A 21339-nucleotide genomic window follows, 5' to 3' on the forward strand; every position below is an offset into this window, starting at 1 on the left:
ACCTAAATAACTTTAACAAAACGACTACTGGCTGGCATATTTTTTTTAAATAGATGCAGACTTTATTTTTTTGGTATTTGGTCTATGAAAATAGACTATGTCTATTTAAGAAATTATAATCATTATGTTGTTAAAATGATTGGGGGCAAATACTTTTTAAAGGCACTGTATTTAATAAAACAGACATTAAATGTTACCTGAAAAAAAAATCTTGTCAGAAATGATACTAATTGTAAATGAACATATTTTGACTGCTTGGGTTAGCTGGACATACCTGACCAGTTCCTCCCTGATGTTTTATATGTGTGTAAGTAACATGATGAGCACACACACACGTACACACAGGTCAGACCGTGTGACTAGGGGAGGTGAGCTGTGGGGGAGTGCCAGACCATTTTTGAGTGCCGCCCACTGAGAAGTCGTTGGCTGTGGTTAGTGGAGGCAGGGCTACAGAGTGCAGAGCCTGTGGGAGGTGGAGTGGACTTGCAACTTGCTTGGGGGCTGTCGGCTGGTAAATCCAGCCATCCACTCTCATTCTTTAAGTGCACCTCAGACAGCCTAGAAAAGAGCAGAGCAGTAAAAGCTGCTACTCATCCTCTTTAATCAACAACCTGAATCAGTGAAATCACCAGACTGCTCAGCTCTACTGGAAGATCTGCATGACAAGACTAAACCAGAAGGAGATTCTACAACTCTGAAAAAAATATTGCATTATTTTTTCTCTTAGTTCTTATTACAAACCAGAAAGAAAAAGGATTACTCTTGGATACTTTCCCCCCACACTTAATAGCTCCTTAACCTAAAAAAACATGGCTGGACAGAACAGGCAGGTGTGTGTGGCCAGGGCTCTGACGTTGTTACTGGGACTGTTATTCATCAGTTTAGCCACCTTGGCAGAGGAGTACGACTATTACAGCTGGCAGTCAGACAACTTCCACAACGGCCGCTTCTATGCCAAGCAGCCCCAGTGTGTGGACATCCCAGCCGAGCTGCGCCTCTGCTACACCGTGGGCTACAAGAAGATGAGGCTGCCCAACCTGTTGGACCATGAGACCATGCCTGAAGTGATGCAGCAGGCTGGCAGCTGGGTGCCCCTCCTGGCCAAACGCTGCCATGCTGATACGCAGGTGTTTCTCTGCTCACTCTTTGCTCCCGTCTGCCTGGACCGGCCCATTTACCCCTGCCGCTCTCTGTGTGAGGCCGTCAGAAACAGCTGTGCTCCCGTCATGGAGACGTATGGCTTTCCATGGCCCGAGATGCTCCAGTGTGACAAGTTTCCCATTGATAATGATCTATGCATACCCATGCAGTTCTCTGGGAACCATGCCACCCAGACACCAGGTAAGACTGTAAAATAAATAATAGAAGAACTACAGTACATGCACTGTACAAGCAATAATGTCACAAGTGAAATGTAACTTTTTTCCAGTCCAGTGACTTACATCACTGACTAAGTAAATAAATATTTATGTACCTATTTAGTCACTTATAGAACTAAATATGTTAGTCTACTTTAACCACTGAGCTACAACTGTTTATGTATGTGATCAAATTAAACAGTTTAATACTTACACACCTACAACACTAATAACCTAAACAGAATTTAACTGTGTTAATAATTTTATAAATAAGTATTTATTGAACTAGCTGGCTAAATATTTATTTATAATGTGCATTATTATTTAAGTATATATTCATTTGATAAATACTCACATGACTAAGTAACCCAAACTAATAATCTTCCATGTAAAAAAAGAAAATAATAATAATAATAATAATAATACAATAATAACAAAAAACAATAATAATAATAATAATAAATTATAATGATAAATAATAATAATAACTGATGTCTTGTCCAGGGTATTCCTGCCTTGTGCCTAGTGTTTCCCAGTGAAATCAGACCCTGCAGCCCTGACCAGGATAAAGCAGTTGATAAAAATGAAATAAAAATTATATTAAAACATTAGGAATTTATTAAAAGAATAAACTTAAACATTTAAATTTAATTTAAATAAATGTAAACATTGGCTTAAATCTTCTTCAATCATTAAGCTACAACTGTTTGTGTTGTGATCAAATTAAACAGTTACCTACACACTTACAAGACTAATTAACTAATATTATTATTATTATTATTATTATTATTATTATTATTATTATATACTGTGATGGACTGATGCCTTGTCCAGGGTATTCCTGCCTTGTGCCCAGTGTTTCCCAGTGAAACCAGACCCTGCAACCAGCTGTAACTCTGACCAGAATGCAGTTAATAAAAATGATATTAAAACATTACTTACCAATTGATATTTTTTTAATTAATAACCCAAACCACTGGCTTAAATAATATAGATGCTAAAAGAATCAAATACAGAAAACAAATACAGAAAACTTTTGTACTATTAACTATTAAAACTGCTTCAATCTGTCTAAAAACTCTACATAATACAAAGTATAATTAAGCAATAAGTGGTAACAATGTAGCCCAAAAAAATTTAACAATATAAATGTCTTTCATAATATAAACTGTAAAGGTAAAAAAAAATCTTATAAACATTGTCAGTATCTAGATTTTTATTATTTTATGATCCATAATACTTGAAGTATAAGTAAAACAATGAGGACTGACAATCACTGCCAGTTTAACTTGCTTATTGTTAGTAAAATAATTGGGAATTGAGGAAATTGTATCAACAGACAAAATGTACTTTTACTATCTAAAAGTAAAATCTTATTTGAAATGTAAAGGGAAAGGGGGCAACTTTAACTGCGTCTGGCTTTTATCTTTCGTTTTAATCTGGCACTTAGGTGGCCAATTAGCCAGGGAGCCAATTACTCTGGCTACCTAATTAGACTGAATGGCCATAAATAAGTTACGTTAGGTTTGTCAAGGATATAAGCACCGTCTGTGAAAGAAAAAAACATTTAACTAGAATGAAATAGTCTGACAATAAACAGACATGAAGAGTAAGAAGAGAAGCATGTTTTTCTTATTTAATATTTAGATAATTGCACAATATAATAAACAATGACAATAAGGGAGCGGTCAAAATAAGAGACATGCACAGTCACAGTGCATTCTTTCTTTTTATTAAAAGAAGCTGGCAATGGGAGTGGGTCGAGTTGGCCCTGCGATGGATTGGTGCCCTGTTCAGGGTGTTCCTGTTTTGCACCCCGAACAGGATTAAGCAAATGATGAAAATGTAATGGTTTATATATTTTCTAAGCATTAGTTGATAGTTTGGGTTTTATTCTCAAACTTGATGAGGAAACACTGTTAAACGTACTTTGTGAAGGGTGCAGTTAAACTAGCTGTATTCATATAGGCACAGAAAAGGAAAGAAAGTCACCAGCTATAATGAACTATAATTAATATCAGTAAGAAAGAATTGGGATTCCAGTCATTCAGTCAAAGAAAAAGAACAATTACAGCAGTCATGGAAAAATGCCATAATTTCATGATTTGGTTATGACAGTTTTTCTTAAAATGTGTCCAGATAATTAACTTGAACTTGGCATATATTTGTTTCTGGTTTCTGTTTTTTTCTTTCTAAACACGCCAGCAGGTTAACTGGCTACACTAATGTACCGGCTAAACTGGTGAACTGACTAAACTAGAGTGAGTTTAAGAGAATGAAATAATTTCTAGTCAAAGATGCATGTCCACTGTTCGCCCACTAGTTCCCGGATAGGTTTTAAACCCAATGTGACCCTAATCAAAATAAACAAGTAAAATATTATGACTGAAAAATGACTGACAGTTGGCCCCTATTAAAATAAAATGATCCTGCTTCCTCCCCCCAGCAGTGCCTCATTGTCACCCAGATGTCACCTACCCTAAAGCCAAAAAAAATCATGTTTCTATATTAGTCTAATAGAATAGCCAAATAATAGAAATATAATAGTCTAGCCAACATCATTGACTGCAGCAAAAGACTTTTATTTTTATATGGTTGTCAGCTTCATCTAACATGTAAGAAATCTTCAAAGGAAAGTACATCAGTGTAATACGCTAGCCCGCTACAACCTAGACTCAGCTCTCAGACTCTGCACTAAAAAGACACAAGTGGTCTCTCTGAGTAAAAGGACCAGCGAGTCCTACTATATGGTGAAGGAGCCGACATGAGCGATGGAACAAGACCAAGGAAGAAGTATAGTACTGCAACTCTCCATAAAAATGCTTTACCAATGTCAAAGTAGGCATATGCTAGCTTGTAGCCCTTCTTTGCCAGCAAAGTAGCCTCAGCTTTAGGGGAAAAAAAGAAAATGACGATTAATTGCAATTATGAGTGGACACTTTACTCACTCATTTCAAAATCTAAATTCCCTTAGATTTTAATCATATAACCAAAATTGTCACTCAATGGAAACATTCTTCCAGATCTGCTAGTGCTATAAAACCCACTCTCCCATAATATTGTAGTTGTTGTTAAAGAAAGATGACACGTTTCATATTTGAGTAGACAACAACAAGAAGTGTAACAGTAATCTAACACTTAAAGAGCAGGGGTGCGTTTCCCAAAAGCATAGTTGCTAACTACGGTAGCAACTTACATAGTTGGAACGATGCAGCTGCGATGCAAGTGTTTCCCGAAACCATAGTTCGAACTACTGTTGTAGTTCACAACTGCTGGGCCAGTGATAGCTCAGTGGTTAGGGTACTAGTAAACAGAAGGTTGCCGGTTCAAGCCCCACCACCACCAAGTTGCCACTGTTGGGTCCCTGAGCAAGGCCCTTAACCCTCAATTGCTCATCGTGTTCAGCTCATTGTGTAAGTCGCTTTGGATAAAAGCGTCTGCTAAATGCTGAAAATGTAAATGTAAATGTTGTAACTACATTGGTAAGTTGCATAGTTCAAAACATCGTAAGGTGACAGGTGTTTCTCAAAAGCATAGCTCCAACGAACGTTTGTAACTACTGTGGTAAAGTTGTGTAGTTCCAACTACACCTGTAGATGTGTGGTTAGAAGCGTAGTTCCTGGTGACTACGTCATTGCTGACGTAGGACGCCGTTAAAGGACGGTAGTTTTGGACGGTAATCTTGGTGTACGAACATTTAAAATGTCAAATCTTTAATAATGTAGTTCTTAATGGACTTAATGTATTTATGTAAATATAGTTGCATTTGTCGAATAATTATATATATATATATATATATATATATATATATATATATATATGTATATATATGTATATATAATGTATGGGAAAGGATGTGGATGTTGTTTTCCCATTTGTGACTGTGATATTTGGTAGAAACCATCATCTGTACATAATGGATTCATGTGAATGAATTAAATAAATGGTTAATGGATGAATGAATGAATGAATGAATATATGAATGAAACGGTTGTAAAATAAGTGAGAATTATTATATGTAAAATTACAAAATGAATAGTGAAGGGAAAAGCTGTGGTTTACATAAAGGGTGTGTGAGAGGGTGGGTTGGAAGAAGATTTGTATATAATTCGAATTATTTTACTTATAATAATTATAATATATTAGTATTGATTATTTTCACGCTTATTTCAATATTATTGTCATTTCTATGAATGTTTTTGTTGTTGGTGGTGGCGGTGATATGAATATATATTATTAGATTAAATAATAATGACGTTATTTCGGTCACAGCGCTCATATTTTGGTCTAAAATTACAAAGTTTGTGAGTTTTGCATGTTTCTCGCTGTGGAAATCAGAGCAAACACGTCGGGAAACATTGTAGTTCAGACAACGGTGGTTTAAACCAACGTGGTTCGAACTACTGTGGTACCAACATGTTACGACAGTTTCAGGAAACAGTCGTAATTCGGATGTTTGTTAGTTTAACGATGCATCGTACTATGGTAGTTCAATGCTAACCTCCGTGGTTGTTTGGGAAACGCACCCCAGAGCAGTATGCCATATTGTCTGTTTTGTTAAGGTGGCATTTTGCTAAGGTGCCAGGTCTAATGTTTTTCTAGCAGCCTGGAGAATACTCCATCTCACAGTAATCAGTGGCCTAGCAATATGTAGAAGTTTTACTCTTTTGGTCCAAGGTGAAATCTAGAGCGGTCCATTCACAGCCAAGATCCCAGTTCCTGAATATGTATCTGGGGACTGCCATGACTACATGATGGATGCACTTTGGTAAATGGTGTTGCTACAGTAAAGGAGCGATGTGTGTAAGGGTTATTTAGACATTAATTACTATAACAGAAGAACATTTTTCACTGTGAGGCACTGCACTTTTTCTTTGAAAGCTAAAGCCAAACTGACGGAGCAGCAAACGCGAACACTGAATCATGGGCTTGTAATGTTTTTTGTCATAAGTGTTATTGCTTGTGGTTTGAGTGGTCTAAATGGAATGTTTTCTTCTCTTACGCTGTTTCAGAGAAACATGCTGGGGAACACATACTAAAAAACCTAAGAGGTTAAATAGACCAGAAGTCTGAGATGTTTGTCATTAGCATAACAGGCAAACAAATCACATTACGCTCTGATGACAAATCCAGTTACAGAGACCTTAAATCTTAACAAACCCTCCTCATGCATTACTACTTATTGTGTAAACTTAGAAGCATCCTAAAAATTGTAAATAAACCTAAAATTACTATATATATATATATATATATATATATATATATATATATACAGTGTATCACAAAGGTGAGTACACCCCTCACATTTCTGCAAATATTTTATTATATCTTTTCATGGGACAACACTATAGAAATAAAACTTGGATATAACTTAGAGTGGTCAGTGTACAGCTTGTATAGCAGTGTAGATTTACTGTCTTCTGAAAATAACTCAACACACAGCCATTAATGTCTAAATGGCTGGCAACATAAGTGAGTACACCCCACAGTGAACATGTCCAAATTGTGCCCAAAGTGTCAATATTTTGTGTGACCACCATTATTATCCAGCACTGCCTTAACCCTCCTGGGCATGGAATTCACCAGAGCTGCACAGGTTGCTACTGGAATCCTCTTCCACTCCTCCATGATGACATCACGGAGCTGGTGGATGTTAGACACCTTGAACTCCTCCACCTTCCACTTGAGGATGCGCCACAGGTGCTCAATTGGGTTTAGTCCATCACCTTTACCTTCAGCTTCCTCAGCAAGGCAGTTGTCATCTTGGAGGTTGTGTTTGGGGTCGTTATCCTGTTGGAAAACTGCCATGAGGCCCAGTTTTCGAAGGGAGGGGATCATGCTCTGTTTCAGAATGTCACAATACATGTTGGAATTCATGTTTCCCTCAATGAACTGCAGCTCCCCAGTGCCAGCAACACTCATGCAGCCCAAGACCATGATGCTACCACCACCATGCTTGACTGTAGGCAAGATACAGTTGTCTTTGTATTTCTCACCAGGGCGCCGCCACACATGCTGGACACCATCTGAGCCAAACAAGTTTATCTTGGTCTCGTCAGACCACAGGACATTCCAGTAATCCATGTTCTTGGACTGCCTGTTTTCAGCAAACTGTTTGCTGGCTTTCTTGTGCGTCAGCTTCCTTCTGGGATGACGACCATGCAGACCGAGTTGATGCAGTGTGCGGCGTATGGTCTGAGCACTGACAGGCTGACCTCCCACGTCTTCAACCTTTGCAGCAATGCTGGCAGCACTCATGTGTCTATTTTTTAAAGCCAACCTCTGGATATGACACCGAACACGTGGACTCAACTTCTTTGGTCGACCCTGGCGAAGCCTGTTCCGAGTGGAAACTGTCCTGGAAAACCGCTGTATGACCTTGGCCACCATGCTGTTGCTCAGTTTCAGGGTGTTAGCAATCTTCTTATAGCCCAGGCCATCTTTGTGGAGAGCAACAATTCTATTTCTCACATCCTCAGAGAGTTCTTTGCCATGAGGTGCCATGTTGAATATCCAGTGGCCAGTATGAGAGAATTGTACCCAAAACACCAAATTTAACAGCCCTGCTCCCCATTTACACCTGGGACCTTGACACATGACACCAGGGAGGGACAACGACACATTTGGGCACACTTTGGACATGTTCACTGTGGGGTGTACTCACTTATGTTGCCAGCTATTTAGACATTAATGGCTGTGTGTTGAGTTATTTTCAGAAGACAGTAAATCTACACTGCTATACAAGCTGTACACTGACTACTCTAAGTTATATCCAAGTTTTATTTCTATAGTGTTGTCCCATGAAAAGATATAATGAAATATATATCTAATGAAATTGCAGAAATGTGAGGGGTGTACTCACTTTTGTGATACACTGTACAGTATATATACTGTATATATATATATATACTGATCAACCATAACAATAAAACCACCTCCTTATTTCTACATTCACTGTCCATTTTATCAGCTCCACTTACCATATAGAAGCACTTTGTAGTTCTTCAATTACTGATTGTAGTTCATCAGTTTCTCTACATGCTTTATTAGCCACCTTTCACGCTGTTCTTCAATGGTCACGACCCCCACAGGACCACTGCAGAGCAGATATTATTTAGGTGGTGGATCATTCTCAACGCTGCAGTGACACTGACATGGTGGTGGTGTGTTAGTGTGTGTTGTGCTGGTATGAGTGGATCAGTTTTTAAATACCGTGTCCACTCACTGTCCACTCTATTAGACACTCCTACCTAGTTGGTTCACCTTCTAGATGTAAGGTCAGAGACGATCGCTTATGTATTGCTGCTGTTTGAGTTGGTCATCTTCTAGACTTTCATCAGTGGTCACAGGATGCTGCCCACGGGGCGCTGTTGGCTGGATATTTTTGGTTGGTGGACTATTCTCAGTCCAGCAGTGACAGTGAGGTGTTTAAAAACTCTAGCAGTGCTGCTGTGTCTGATCCACTCATACCAAAGTTTGTTGCTAATCTCGTATAAGCTGATTTATTACTTATGTTCTCTATATGTAATAATGTACAATCAGTACAATCAAAAATGTTCAACCCTCATTGCAAATTAGATGTATTAGCAAAATGTTAAAGCTTTCGTCTGTTTGCAGTAAACCAATTAAACAAAAACAATTTGAACAGCTCAACACATCTAATAATAAAAGTGGTTTCTTCAAATTCTACACAAAATGACACTTTTAATGGCTACTGGAGTCTGAGAACTATTCAACTCCTCCATGACAAGCATTTTTAGTACTTTGTAGAGCAATTATGCCTGTGCTTCAGCTTCCTCATAGAAGGCATGAGGTTTTCCTCTAGAATTTCCTGATTTAATTTAATATGCCCTCCACATGCTTGCCCCATAGCATCACCGAGCAACCACCATGCTTCAAAGTAGGGTGTTTTTTTTTTGCGTATGCTCCTCCAGACATATCGCTGATCCATAGGCCTGAAAAGTTCCATCCCTCCATAGAATAGAATTGCAAAACTTATGTGGCTTATTTATAAGGTTTTGAGTATACTGGAGTTGATTTTCTTGTGCTTTTGGGTCAGTGGAGGTGTACGTCTTGGAGTTTATGCAGGTAAATGTTACATTCAAAAAACCCCTAGCCAGTCCAGGTTTTTGAAAACCTTAATTAGTTGCATTATGTGTGCTTGAGATAATGTCTGATTTGCAAATGTGTGCTGTTATGAGGGATTTTATTCAGGGGATTGAATAATTCTGAAACTACAGTAGTCACTAAAAGTGGCAATTTCTTTTTTGTTGTTGAATTTGGAGAAACCACTTGTTATATTAGTTGTGTTGATCTATTTAAACTGTTTGGTTGGGTACATTAATGCACATATCTAAAACCTAAATTGCAATATGGTTGAATATGTAATTATAAGTGCAGTAATGTGAACATAGCAATTGCTTTTCTTTTTCCTGTTATTGCATATGTTATTCTCAAATCATAAAGCAAACATGATATTACTCAATGAGGATGAGTATAAAACACAATACATTTAAAATATAAACCTTATATATTTTAAGAAATACAGTTATCTAATTAGGGCGGCACTGTCGCCTCACAGCAAGAAGGTCCTGGGTTCGATCCCCAGGCGGGGCGGTCTGGGTCCTTTCTGTGCAGAGTTTGCATGTTCTCCCCGTGTCTGCGTGGGTTTCCTCCTGGAATTCCGGTTTCCTCCTACAGTCCAGAAACATGCAGTCTGGTTAATTGGAGACGCTGAATTGCCCTATAAGTGAATGGGTGTGTGTATGTGTGTATATGTGTCTGCTCTGTGATGGACTGGCGCCCCGCCCAGGCTGTTACTGTGTGCCTTGCACCCATTGAACAGCTGGGATAGGCTCCAACACCAACTGTGACCCTAATTGGATAATGCCTAATTCACACTACATAACTTTTGCCCTGATTTTCGCTCGCTGACTGGTCGGTGCTAGATTTGCCGGCTCGGGAGCAACTCGGCGTTCACGCGGCGATCAAAACTCGGCTCTCAATCGCCATGTGTGAACTACTCAACAACTCGATCCGAGCGGCTCGCCGAGCACTCGGTGACCGAAGCGAGATTTCTAGCATGTCAGTTATCTGAATCTGAGTTGCCCGACTGGCAATGAGTGCTATGTCGAACAGCCAATGAGAACGCAAGATAGGGTGTGAGGGGAAACGTATGGGAGGAGTTGTAAAAAGGTGGGACAGAGACATAATATAGTTTATATCAGAATACATCGGCACACACACAAGTTTTACAGTATTTCTGACCTTATCGTTCTCTACAAAACATAACACCAACGTTGCATTGCAAAAATATTTATTAAACGCCAACTCACTATACAACAATCCATGCTGTTCGCATAGCCAAATCCACTCAGATTCATTTATTTTTTCTTCTGGATTTTACGCTGCACATCAGCGCACAAACTTTGATCGCTCGCTACTTGTTGACGTGCATTTTTGGACGTGGTATCATTAAACCCCTTGTCACTTCTCGCATTTATTTTCATGACAAAACATAGTTTGGGAGACCAGAGAAGCTCGCCTGCGATTCCAGTTAGTGATAGATAGTGTGAAACCCCCCTATCGCCGATCAGTCGTGTAGTGTGAAATACACACCGACTTGAAAGACTCCCGATTACAAGAGATCCAGTCATGTAGTGTGAACTGTACAACGACCTGACGACTTGGAAAATCATGTACGTAGTGTGAACTCGGCATTAGTGGTTAAGATAGTGAGTGTGAGTGAATTATCTAACTAAAACTATTTGCCTCTTGATTACCCAATTAATCACTTCACCAAATTGAATTGATAAGCGGGTTTATTTAATCGAAGACAGCCAAGCTTCATTGTTGCCAGCTGTAGTTGCAGTCATTGCGGCTACAGTTGATGCAACCAGTTATAATATGAGTGTTGGATAACAGATTTTATATTTAATCATGTTTCACAAAAGATGCTGTGTGTTACTTCAGTTCTCTTTGAGTCATATTAATGTTTAGTGAGCTAAATTAATTTAATGTGACATGCAATACCAGACAATTGCAAACAAATGAAAAGTGGGAATTTTTTAAAGTTTACTTCACTTTAAAAAGCTTTTAAAGAAAATCCATATACAGTATATTAGAGACAAAAACACTCTCTCTTTTTTGGATCTTTGGATGCATCAAATCATTTGCCTTTGGTAGCTTTACTAAACTTTGTGTTCAGTAAGTTGAATATGGTATGAATTTAAAACTGACAATGAGTTTTAGGTAGTGGTAGACCTGTATAACATTTGACCAATGCATTAGTGTTATATATACACACGACAATAAGAAAACATACAGCTGAATGCTTGGCTCAATAACCAGTAACTTTAGTCTGTCTGCTAATGTGAGTGAATCACAAAATCCACAGTGCACACAGAAACTCAGTTTGCAGAATTCCCACTGCTTGCTCCTCAAGTAAAAGCTTTGGCACTGCTTCAAGAAGGCACCCTGCCAATAAACCACCCTGCAAAAGCGAATAAATTACTCTGCAGTTTAAATAAGACGTTACAACTTCAAGAGGTTGTCAAGAGACCAGAGCCATGAACGAAATCCCACAGTCCTTTATGCTGTGTAAGAGTCATCAGCAGACAATCACTCTGAGGACATTTCTGCTGGTTAGTGCATACAGAGGGGGTTTAACTCCCCACCACCCAAGCAATGAAGCCTGCTGAACTTTAACCCTACTTATTATCTTGCACAGCGACTGCGCTTGTGACAGGGGTGATAAACTGTGACCCGCACTTTTTAACCTGGAAGGCGGAATCCGGTGTGGAGGCATGTAATTGCTTCATCACAGGCACTTTTGTTATCTTATGTGGTTTATTGAGTTTGTCATTATCAAATTAAAAGTACTTTCGTTTACATACATTGTTGTATGTACAACATAAACTATCATTGTGATTTTTTAATACTTTAAAAGCTATTTTAATAGTTACAACCATAAGTTACATTTGTTCTAATACAGCACAATAAAACCCATTGTAATTGTTACTGTAATAGTGTTGCTGTCAGTAACTATACAAAGGGCTAAAGTCGGATTTACTTGAGCACTCAGTAATGCTTGGGAATATACCTCTTTAGAGGGTACTAATACAAACTATTAGCAACAATACATAATTCCCAAAAATCTAGTAAAATGGTGTAGGTACACCACACAGTCATGACCACAAATATCACCACCACTGCATTTCTGCCAGATCGTTGCAATTACAAATGCTTTATTACTTACATGTTTATTTCTTTCAATTGCTTTGGGACATCACGAAAAGATGAAAAGAAAATATCTGATATCTGATATTATTTTTCAAAGAACTCCAGAAATGAAGTAGACAAAATTATTGGCACCTTCTCAAAATTGCAACTGCTGGATTTGAACCATGTGATGCTTCTTTAACTTGTACTTAAACTTTGGCGTTTCGCAAAGAACATGCTGGAAATAGAGAATCACAACTTATAACTAGTTTAAATGTGAGAAAATTCACTAAATTTTTGTGCCTACTATTTGTCTACATTTTCAGAATTTAGCAGACGCATTTTATCCAGAGCAACTTCCAGTACTATGACAGTATACAGTCTAAGCAATTGAGGGATAAGGACCTTGCTCAAGCGTCCAACAGTGGAAACCTGGCAGTGGTGAGGCTTGAACAGGCAACCTTCTGATTACTGGACCAGTACCTTAACCACTAGGCTACAACTGCCCTACCACATTGAGCATGGAGAAACAAAAAAGGAGCAAAGAATTGTCAGTGAATAGGAGAACCAAAATTTGCAAAATCATGGACAATCACGTGGCTACAAGTCCATCTCCAGAGAACTTTATGTTCCTGTGTCCACTGTGTGCAGCGTCATTAAGAACTTTACAGCCTATGGCACTGTGGCTGACCTTCCTGGATGTGGACAGAATAGAAAAACTGTTAGAAGATTGCAGTAAGGTCATTCTTACAATTCGGTGCCTTTTGTGTCCCCAGTACTGATCATTGTATTTATTAAGTGAATTTTAAACAATACAATTTTCTAAACATCTTATTGAAATAATGAACACTTTCAAATACTAAACACAATGTTTTTACCCCCCCCCCCAATAAAATTACTGTATACATACTGTTATCTCTTAGATACCTGAGGTTTTCTCATGTCCCCAGTGCTGTACATTCTGATTTAGTGATGGATACATGAAGTTTAATCATGAAAATATCTCAGTCTTTCAATACTGTTTAAAAAGGTTTACTTAAGTCCCTCTAAACCTTGGATTTTTTTCTTTATGACTTTCATTTTATTTTTAATGTTCCACATTTTATCCTAAAAGTCTTATATGGTCAACATGTCCACCCTGTTATGGGATATATGAGAAAAATAATCATACTAAAAAGCAGAGAATTCTTTGTCTGAATTCACTTTTATGCTAGCATGGTTTTGCTCACTTGCTAGCTAATGGCTAATTTTATGTCAGAATGTTCACCCTGTTATGGTCCACCCTGTTACAACCTAATACATAACAGAGTGGACGTCACAGTGTATATGAGGTGCATGTGTAATTTAGCTTGACCAATATTAGTTTGGAAAAGTAGAACATGTCCTTTTTATAATAAAACATGAAAAACAAATTAAAACAGTGTTTCATTTTCAAAAAGTTTTAAGGTCCAAAAGGCACCCAATCCCAGGAATGACCCAGTAACTTGAATGCTATAGTAGAAGACCCAGCTGACTGAACGTTTGCCATAGGCTGTAAAGTTCTTAATGACGCTGCACACAGTGGACACAGGAACATAAAGTTCTCTGGAGATGGACTTGTAGCCATGTGATTGTCCATGATTTTGCAAATTTTGGTTCTCCTATTCACTGACAATTCTTTGCTCCTTTTTCGTTTCTCCATGCTCAATGTTATTACTTAAGAAAGTCACAATTCTTCTGGGAGAGCATCCTGTGGACAGATGAGACTAAAATAGAGCTTTTTGGTTAAGCACCCCTGGGGTGCCATCTGGCTTCGTCAGGGGTGCCGTCAAAAATATTCTGATAGCGATGGGTCATTCGCGAATGATCCGATTCTATAGAATGGCTCTTTAAAATGAACAAAAGGAACCGAGTTGCGCTTCTGGGAGCCACTACATATATGTTTATTTCTGCGCAGTTCGGCTGTAATCCACCCAGTCCGCTGCGCATCAGTAGAGGGAATTAATCAGTCATAAGAGCTGTTTACTGTTGAAATTCAAATCCGAAAACGGAGAGCGGAGAGCGAGCGACACACACACACACACACATACACACACACAGACACACACACACACACACACACACACACACAGAGCGCGAGAGAGAGAGACACTCAACTCAAACTCAAAAGAAGCTTTATTGGCAAGACAAATAAGGACATTCGTATTGCCAAAGCAAGTTACAGAGAAAAAATAAAAATAACAATAAGAAAGAACAAATATAAACAAAACAGTTACATGTGCAAAAAAAATATAAAATAAAATATTAATAAAAACAGTGCAAAATAATAACAATAAAAATTATACACACACACACACACACACAGAGAAAGCGAGACACACACACACACACACACACTCAGACTGATCGTTATTACTACCTCATTACTGTAAATATTAATACTGTTTGTATTAATATTTTATTCTATTTCATATTTTTGCACATGTAACTGTTTTGTATATATTTGTTCTTTCTCATTGTTATTTTTATTATTTCTCTCTAACTTGCTTTGGTAATACGAATGTCCTTATTTGTCATGCCAATAAAGCTTCTTTTGAGTTTGAGTTGAGAGAGCCGTAACCGAGCTACAGAGAGAACATGCAGAAAAGAAGCAGTGCTCATAGTATAATGACAAATAATTGAGAAATAAACTATAAACTCGTTTAATTATGTTAAATCTGATTTGTTCATGGCTCGAACTGAGCTTTTCGAGTCTAACTTACATCAAGAAGAAGCACAGGGAGCGACTGAGGGCTCTGGACCAGGAGCTCCGTGTCTGCCTCTCATTCATCTCTGCCAGAATAGGGTGATTGTGTGCATCATCCCAGGCTCAGGTTTCCCATTAAAAGTAAGTCATGTTTACCCCTCCCTCCCTAAATGACACCTTATGGTGTGTGTGCGTGTGTGTTAGCAGTCCGAGGGATGCAGAGTAAGTACGTTTTTTAATAAATTTTTGACTGGGGTGACTTTAGATTTTGCACACTTTTAAAGGGTGCCGTGACTGAAAAAAGGTTGAGACACTGGTCTAACATGCTAGCAAACCACTGAATCTTGTCACAGCCACTGCCTACACAATTTGCCGTGTTTGAGGGAGGGTAGAGCAGATGTAATCCTCAGGACTGGTCGCGGCATCTGCGCGAGTGGGTTCGGGGGGGGGGGGGGGGGGGGGGGGAGCATATCACAAGATGCCTAGCATAGCTCTCCATACACAATTCTTGCCTGTGTCAGAATCCAACACCGGCAGGTGATAAGAAGTGAGCGCAGATGAACATGTGACAGATGGGGCATGTGGTGATCCTGCTGTCCATGTTCAGATTAGGGGGATTAGAACTAGAAATGACTACAGATAAAGGGAGGAAAATCCAGGAAAAAAGACCTGGATCAGTTGGCTAAAGAAAAGTAGTCCAAAATTGAGGTGTAAGAAACTCATTCATGGTTACAGGGTGTACTACCAAATATTAAGTTGAGGCTGTCAATATTTTTGTCCAGTTCATTTCTGGAGTTCTGTGCGGATTAATTTCACATTCAAAGCACTGGAGTGTTAATATTTTTGGCTATAACTGTAATAGCTTGCATCTACTACTACATGTGTCACAGGTAGATATGAGAGGAGTTTAGAATTAGAGCTTTGACTTGTATTATTACATTTAAAACCTCACAGTGCCAGTCATGTGCTACCATCAGTTTAAACCACAAAAAATAATAACTATTATATACACTGATGAGGCATTACATTATGACCACCTCCTTGTTTCTACACTCACTGTCCATTTTATCAGCTCCACTTACCATATAAAAGCACTTTGTAGTTCTACAATTACTGACTGTAGTCCATCTGTTTTTTTGCATGCTTTGTTAGCCCCCTTTTATGCTGTTCTTCAATGGTCAGGACTCTCCCAGGACCACTACAGAGTAGGCATTACTTGGGTGGTGGATCATTCTCAGCACTGTAGTGACACTGACATGGTGGTGGTGTGTTAGTGTGTGTTGTGCTGGTAAATACCACGTCCACTCACTGTTCACTCTATTAGACACTCCTACCTAGTTGGTCCACCTTGTAGATGTAAGGTCAGAGACGATCACTCATCTATTAATGCTGTTTTAGTTGGTCATCTTCTAGACCTTCATCAGTGGTCACAGGACGCTGCCCACGTGGCGCTGTTGGCTGGATATTTTTGGTTGGTGGACTATTCTCAGTCCAACAGTGACAGTGAGGTGTTTAAAAACCCAAGCAGCGCCACCACCATGTCAGTGTCACTGCAGTGCTGAGAATGATCCACCACCTAAATAATGCCTACTCTGTAGTGGTCCTGTGGGGGTCCTGACTATTGAACAACAGCATGAAAGGGTGCTAACAAAGCATGCAGAGAAACAGATGGACTACAGTGAGTAATTGTAGGAGTACAATGTGCTTTTGTGTAGTAAGTGGAGCTGATATATATATGATGGCCTTTTTGCCACCACCTAATTCTTTAAAAAAGTTGTTAAAATTTATTAAAATGCATTATAGTGCAGATAGCATATGTATAGTGTCCTATTTTACTAGTACTTTGATTTTTACTAGTTAATCCCTGACTCTGGCAAGTCCACACAGTACAATATTACAATCCTGGCACACCACTGTGTTTTCCACCATTGGCCTGAAACAAAGCAGATTTTGCAGAAAGACATTATCGAAGTGTTTATAGCAACACATTTTCTGGATGTGCTTGTCTCTTTGGAATAAGTAGACATCTGAGTACTAAGGTCAATGGTTTTCTCATTGCTGAGAAAATCAAACATGTAGTTTCCTAAAGCAGTGGCTCTCATTATTCTGAGAGCAATAGATTAAGCACCATTAGCTCTGGCCTTTGGCCTCTGAATGAAAGCAGCAGAGTTGTACAGCTTACTAGCTCTTCATCCCACTGCCCAAATGAGATGTTCGTGCAAAAAAATGGTCGGAGATATTGGACGTGCAACTTATTACATATTACATTCAAGTGTCGCTTGAAAAATAATTGGTGTCTGGTTTTGTGCTTTAACTTATTCTTTCCAAGTCAAGTTCTAGAAAGTGGTTGCCAGATTCTCTATTTTCCTAGTAAAATATTTTAGTTAATATTTGTATCCAAAACACATTTGTTACGTAATGCCAGGCACAGCCATATAGTCGGTTTGGTTATCTATGCTTTTTTGTGAGTTGGAAGTTCTCCAAATTGAGTTGAATGTTAATGACAGCACATTGTTTTCCTTCATTGGTTTTCTTTATTTTTTTAATTAATGCTAAATTCTTTTTTTTTTTTTATTACAACAGTTAAATGTCCCAATAAGGTCAGTTTTGTCATGTAATCTTATCAAGAGGTCATTTCGTCTGCAAAAAAGATAAATACATTACCATGCACACACACACACACACACACACACACACACACACACACACACACACACACACACACAGTCTGTATGTCTACAACCCCAAATCAGAAAAAGTTGTGACAGCACAGAGTTTCTTACATTTACTTTGACTTTTATTTCATTGCAGACAGGATGAAAAAAAGTTGGGACAGTAAAGCATTTACCACTTTGTAATGTTGCCATTCCTTTTTATCACACTTAAAAGACGTTTTGGCACCGAGGAGACCAAGTGATTTAGTGTTTCAGATTTTATTTTGTCCCATTCTTCCTGCAAACATGTCTTAAGATGTGCAACAGTACAGGGTCGTTGTCTCATTTTTCCTTTCAAAATTCTCTATTGGGGACAGGTCAGGACTGCATGCAGGCCAGTCCAGTACTCGTACCCTCTTCTTCCGCAGTCACGCCTTTGTAATGTGTGCAGCATGTGGTTTTGCATTGTCTTGTTGAAAAATGCATGGACGTCCCTGGAAAAGATGACGTTATGAAGGCAGCATATGTTGCTCTAAGATCTCAATGTACTTTTCAGCATTAATGCTGCCATCACAGAAGTGTAAATGACCTTTGCCAAGGGCACTGACAAAGCCCCATACCATGACAGACCCTGGCTTTTGGACTTGTTGCTGATAACAGTCTGGTTGGTCCTTTTCGTCTTTGGTCCGGAGCACACGGTGTCCATATTTTCCAAAAAAGACCTGGAATGCTGATTCCTTTGACCACAATATACATTTCCACTGTGTGATGGTTCATCCTAGATGCCTCAGAGCCCAGAGAAGTCGACGCCACTTCTGGACATGGTTAACATAAGGCTTCTTTTTTGCACAGTAAAGTTTTAAGTGGCATTTGTGCATGTTACTCTGTATTGTAGTGCTTGACAAAGGTTTGCCAAAGTAATCCCTCACCCATGTGGTTATATCAGCTATTGTTGAGTGGCGGTTCTTGATGCAGTGTCGTCTAAGGGATCGAAGATCACGGGTGTTCAGCTTAAGCTTGCACCCTTGGCCTTTACACACTGAAATTCCTCCTGATTGCTTAAATTGTTTAATGATATTATGCACTGTAGAGGGAGAAATATGCAAATCCATTCCAATCTTTCTTTGAGGTACATTGCTTTTAAACATTTCAATAATTTTCTCAAGCATTTGTTGACAAACTGGAGATCCTCTGATCATCTTTGCTCATCAAAGACTGTATAGCCTTTCCTGGATGCTGCTTTTGTACCAAACCATGATTACAATCACCTGTTGACATCACCTGTTTGGAATCACATCATTATTTAGTTTTTTTCACCTCATTACTAGCCCTAAATTGCCCCCATCCCAACGTTTTTTGGAATGTGTTGCAGGCCTGAAATGCACGAATGGAGGTATATTAACAAATGAATTTGAAGTTGAGCAGACAAAACATGAAATATCTCAGGTTCAAACTGTCTGCAATCAAATAAAAGCCAAAGTAAATGTAAGGAACACTGCATTTTTATTTAATTCGCATTTTCCATGCTGTCCCAACTTTTTCTGATTTGGGGTTGTATAAAATACCATAATTTATATCACTTTCACATTCAGTGGTTTTAAGGTTATCGCTGCAGTCTCCTACATGAGCTAAGTTTGTAGAAACACAATCTGAGTCTTGCATTTGTCAGATTTTTGGACCCACCAGAAAAGAAACATATGACTTCAGTTGTCACTCAGTAGTTGTTTAAAAAAAATGTTACCACTTTGCATTGGGAGATTTTTGCCATGCCTACTTACTAAAAATATACAGATATCTAAATTCAAACATTTTCATCACCTTAATTGCAAAGCAAACATTGCAGCAGACTCCTGTTCTGCATATGGTCCTGGCAGAAAATAGCATCTGACAAGACGGAATTCACCATGTGTTTACAAAGAACTTAGCGCTGCTGAGCTTTACTGTAGACCTGTGTCTACCTCCATCTGTCATACAAGACCAAACATCGACTGTCGGGCACGAGTGAAAGAAATGCAACGGCTTATTAAAATATCACAAATATTGAAATAAAAACCCTCTGTTTTATTTTTTTTTATTATTTCTTCTTTGCAGCCTCAAAGGCATGTCCACCCTGTGACAATGAACTGAAAGCTGAAACTATAATGGAGCACTACTGTGCAAGTGATTTTGGTGAGTAACATTTTAACATGTAAACACACACACACACACACACACACACACATGAAAAATTCCAGCTTATCATTCCTGGGACCGTGATTAGATACTATTGCACAAAGCACAGAGTAGTAGAAATCCTGTTCATAGCACTGGCTACAGAAATTGCTAAAGAGTTTTGTCACCTCCCAATTTCTTCTATTTTTGCATTTCTGTCAAACTTACACTGATCAGCCATAGCATTAAAACCACCTCCTTTGTAGTTCTACAATTACTGACTGTACTCCATCTGTTTCTCTACATACGTTTTTAACTTGCTTTCACCCTGTTCTTCAATGGTCAGGACCACCACAGAGCAGGTATTATTTGGGTGGTGGATCATTCTCAGCACTGCAGTGACACTGACATGGTGGTGGTGTGTTAGTGTGTGTTGTGCTGGTATGAGTGGATCAGACACAGCAGCACTGCTGGAGTTTTTAAATACCGTGTCCACTCACTGTCCACTCTATTAAACACTCCTACCTAGTTGGTCCACCCTGTAGATGTAAAGTCAGAGACGATCGCTGCCGTTTGAGTTGGTCATCTTCTAGACCTTCATCAGTGGTCACAGGACGCTCTACGGGGCACTGTTGGGTGGATATTTTTGGTTGGTGGACTATTCTCAGTCCAGCAGTGACAGTGAGGTGTTTAAAAACTCCATCAGCGCTGCTTTGTCTGATCCACTCATACCAGCACAACACACACTAACACACCACGACCATGTCAGTGTCACTGCAGTGCTGAGAATGATCCACCACCTAAATAATACCTGCTCTGTAGTGGTCCTGTGGGGGTCCTGACCATTAAAGAACAGCATGAAAAAGGGCTAACAAAGCATGCAGAGAACCAGATGGACTACAGTCAGTAATTGTAGAACTACAAAGTGCTTCTATATGGTAAGTGAAGCCGATAAAATGGACAATGTGTGTAGAAACAAGGAGGTGGTTTTATTGTTATGTCTGATTGGTGTATATACCAAATTCAATTGACAATAATGTTTCAAATTCACTAGCAACACTATGGTATGATTTTTGAAAAATAGAACCTGTCTCGTAATGTAAAGCAGACCAGAAGGTCTCAAAAAGCAGCACATGATGCCAAGGATGCGAAAAAAAAAAAGTAGTTGAAATTTACCAGTTGGGAAAGCATTATAAAGTCATTACTATGGCTCTGGGACTCCAGCAAACCA

At 38.9% G+C, this 21339-nt stretch overlaps 1 protein-coding gene across 3 annotated transcripts in view; it reads left to right on the forward strand.

Moving 5' to 3' along the window:
• The first annotated feature begins 504 nt into the window (after positions 1–504).
• The window catches only part of sfrp5 (secreted frizzled-related protein 5), a 31772-nt gene continuing 10937 nt past the window's right edge, over positions 505–21339 (forward strand). Inside the window, exons 1-3 of one of the 3 annotated variants that reach the window (XM_062995189.1) lie at positions 505–1341; positions 3808–3827; positions 20057–20126. In XM_062995189.1, the coding sequence (XP_062851259.1) occupies positions 810–1341; positions 3808–3827; positions 20057–20126 (622 nt within the window). In that variant the 5' untranslated portion in view covers positions 505–809. Of the gene's footprint in view, positions 1350–3807; positions 3828–20048; positions 20127–21339 lie in introns of all 3 variants that reach the window. The other 2 variants (XM_062995188.1, XM_062995187.1) reach the window with 2 other exon arrangements.

Source organism: Trichomycterus rosablanca, chromosome 5, assembly GCF_030014385.1.
Source record: "Trichomycterus rosablanca isolate fTriRos1 chromosome 5, fTriRos1.hap1, whole genome shotgun sequence".
Classification (NCBI taxonomy): domain Eukaryota; kingdom Metazoa; phylum Chordata; class Actinopteri; order Siluriformes; family Trichomycteridae; genus Trichomycterus; species Trichomycterus rosablanca.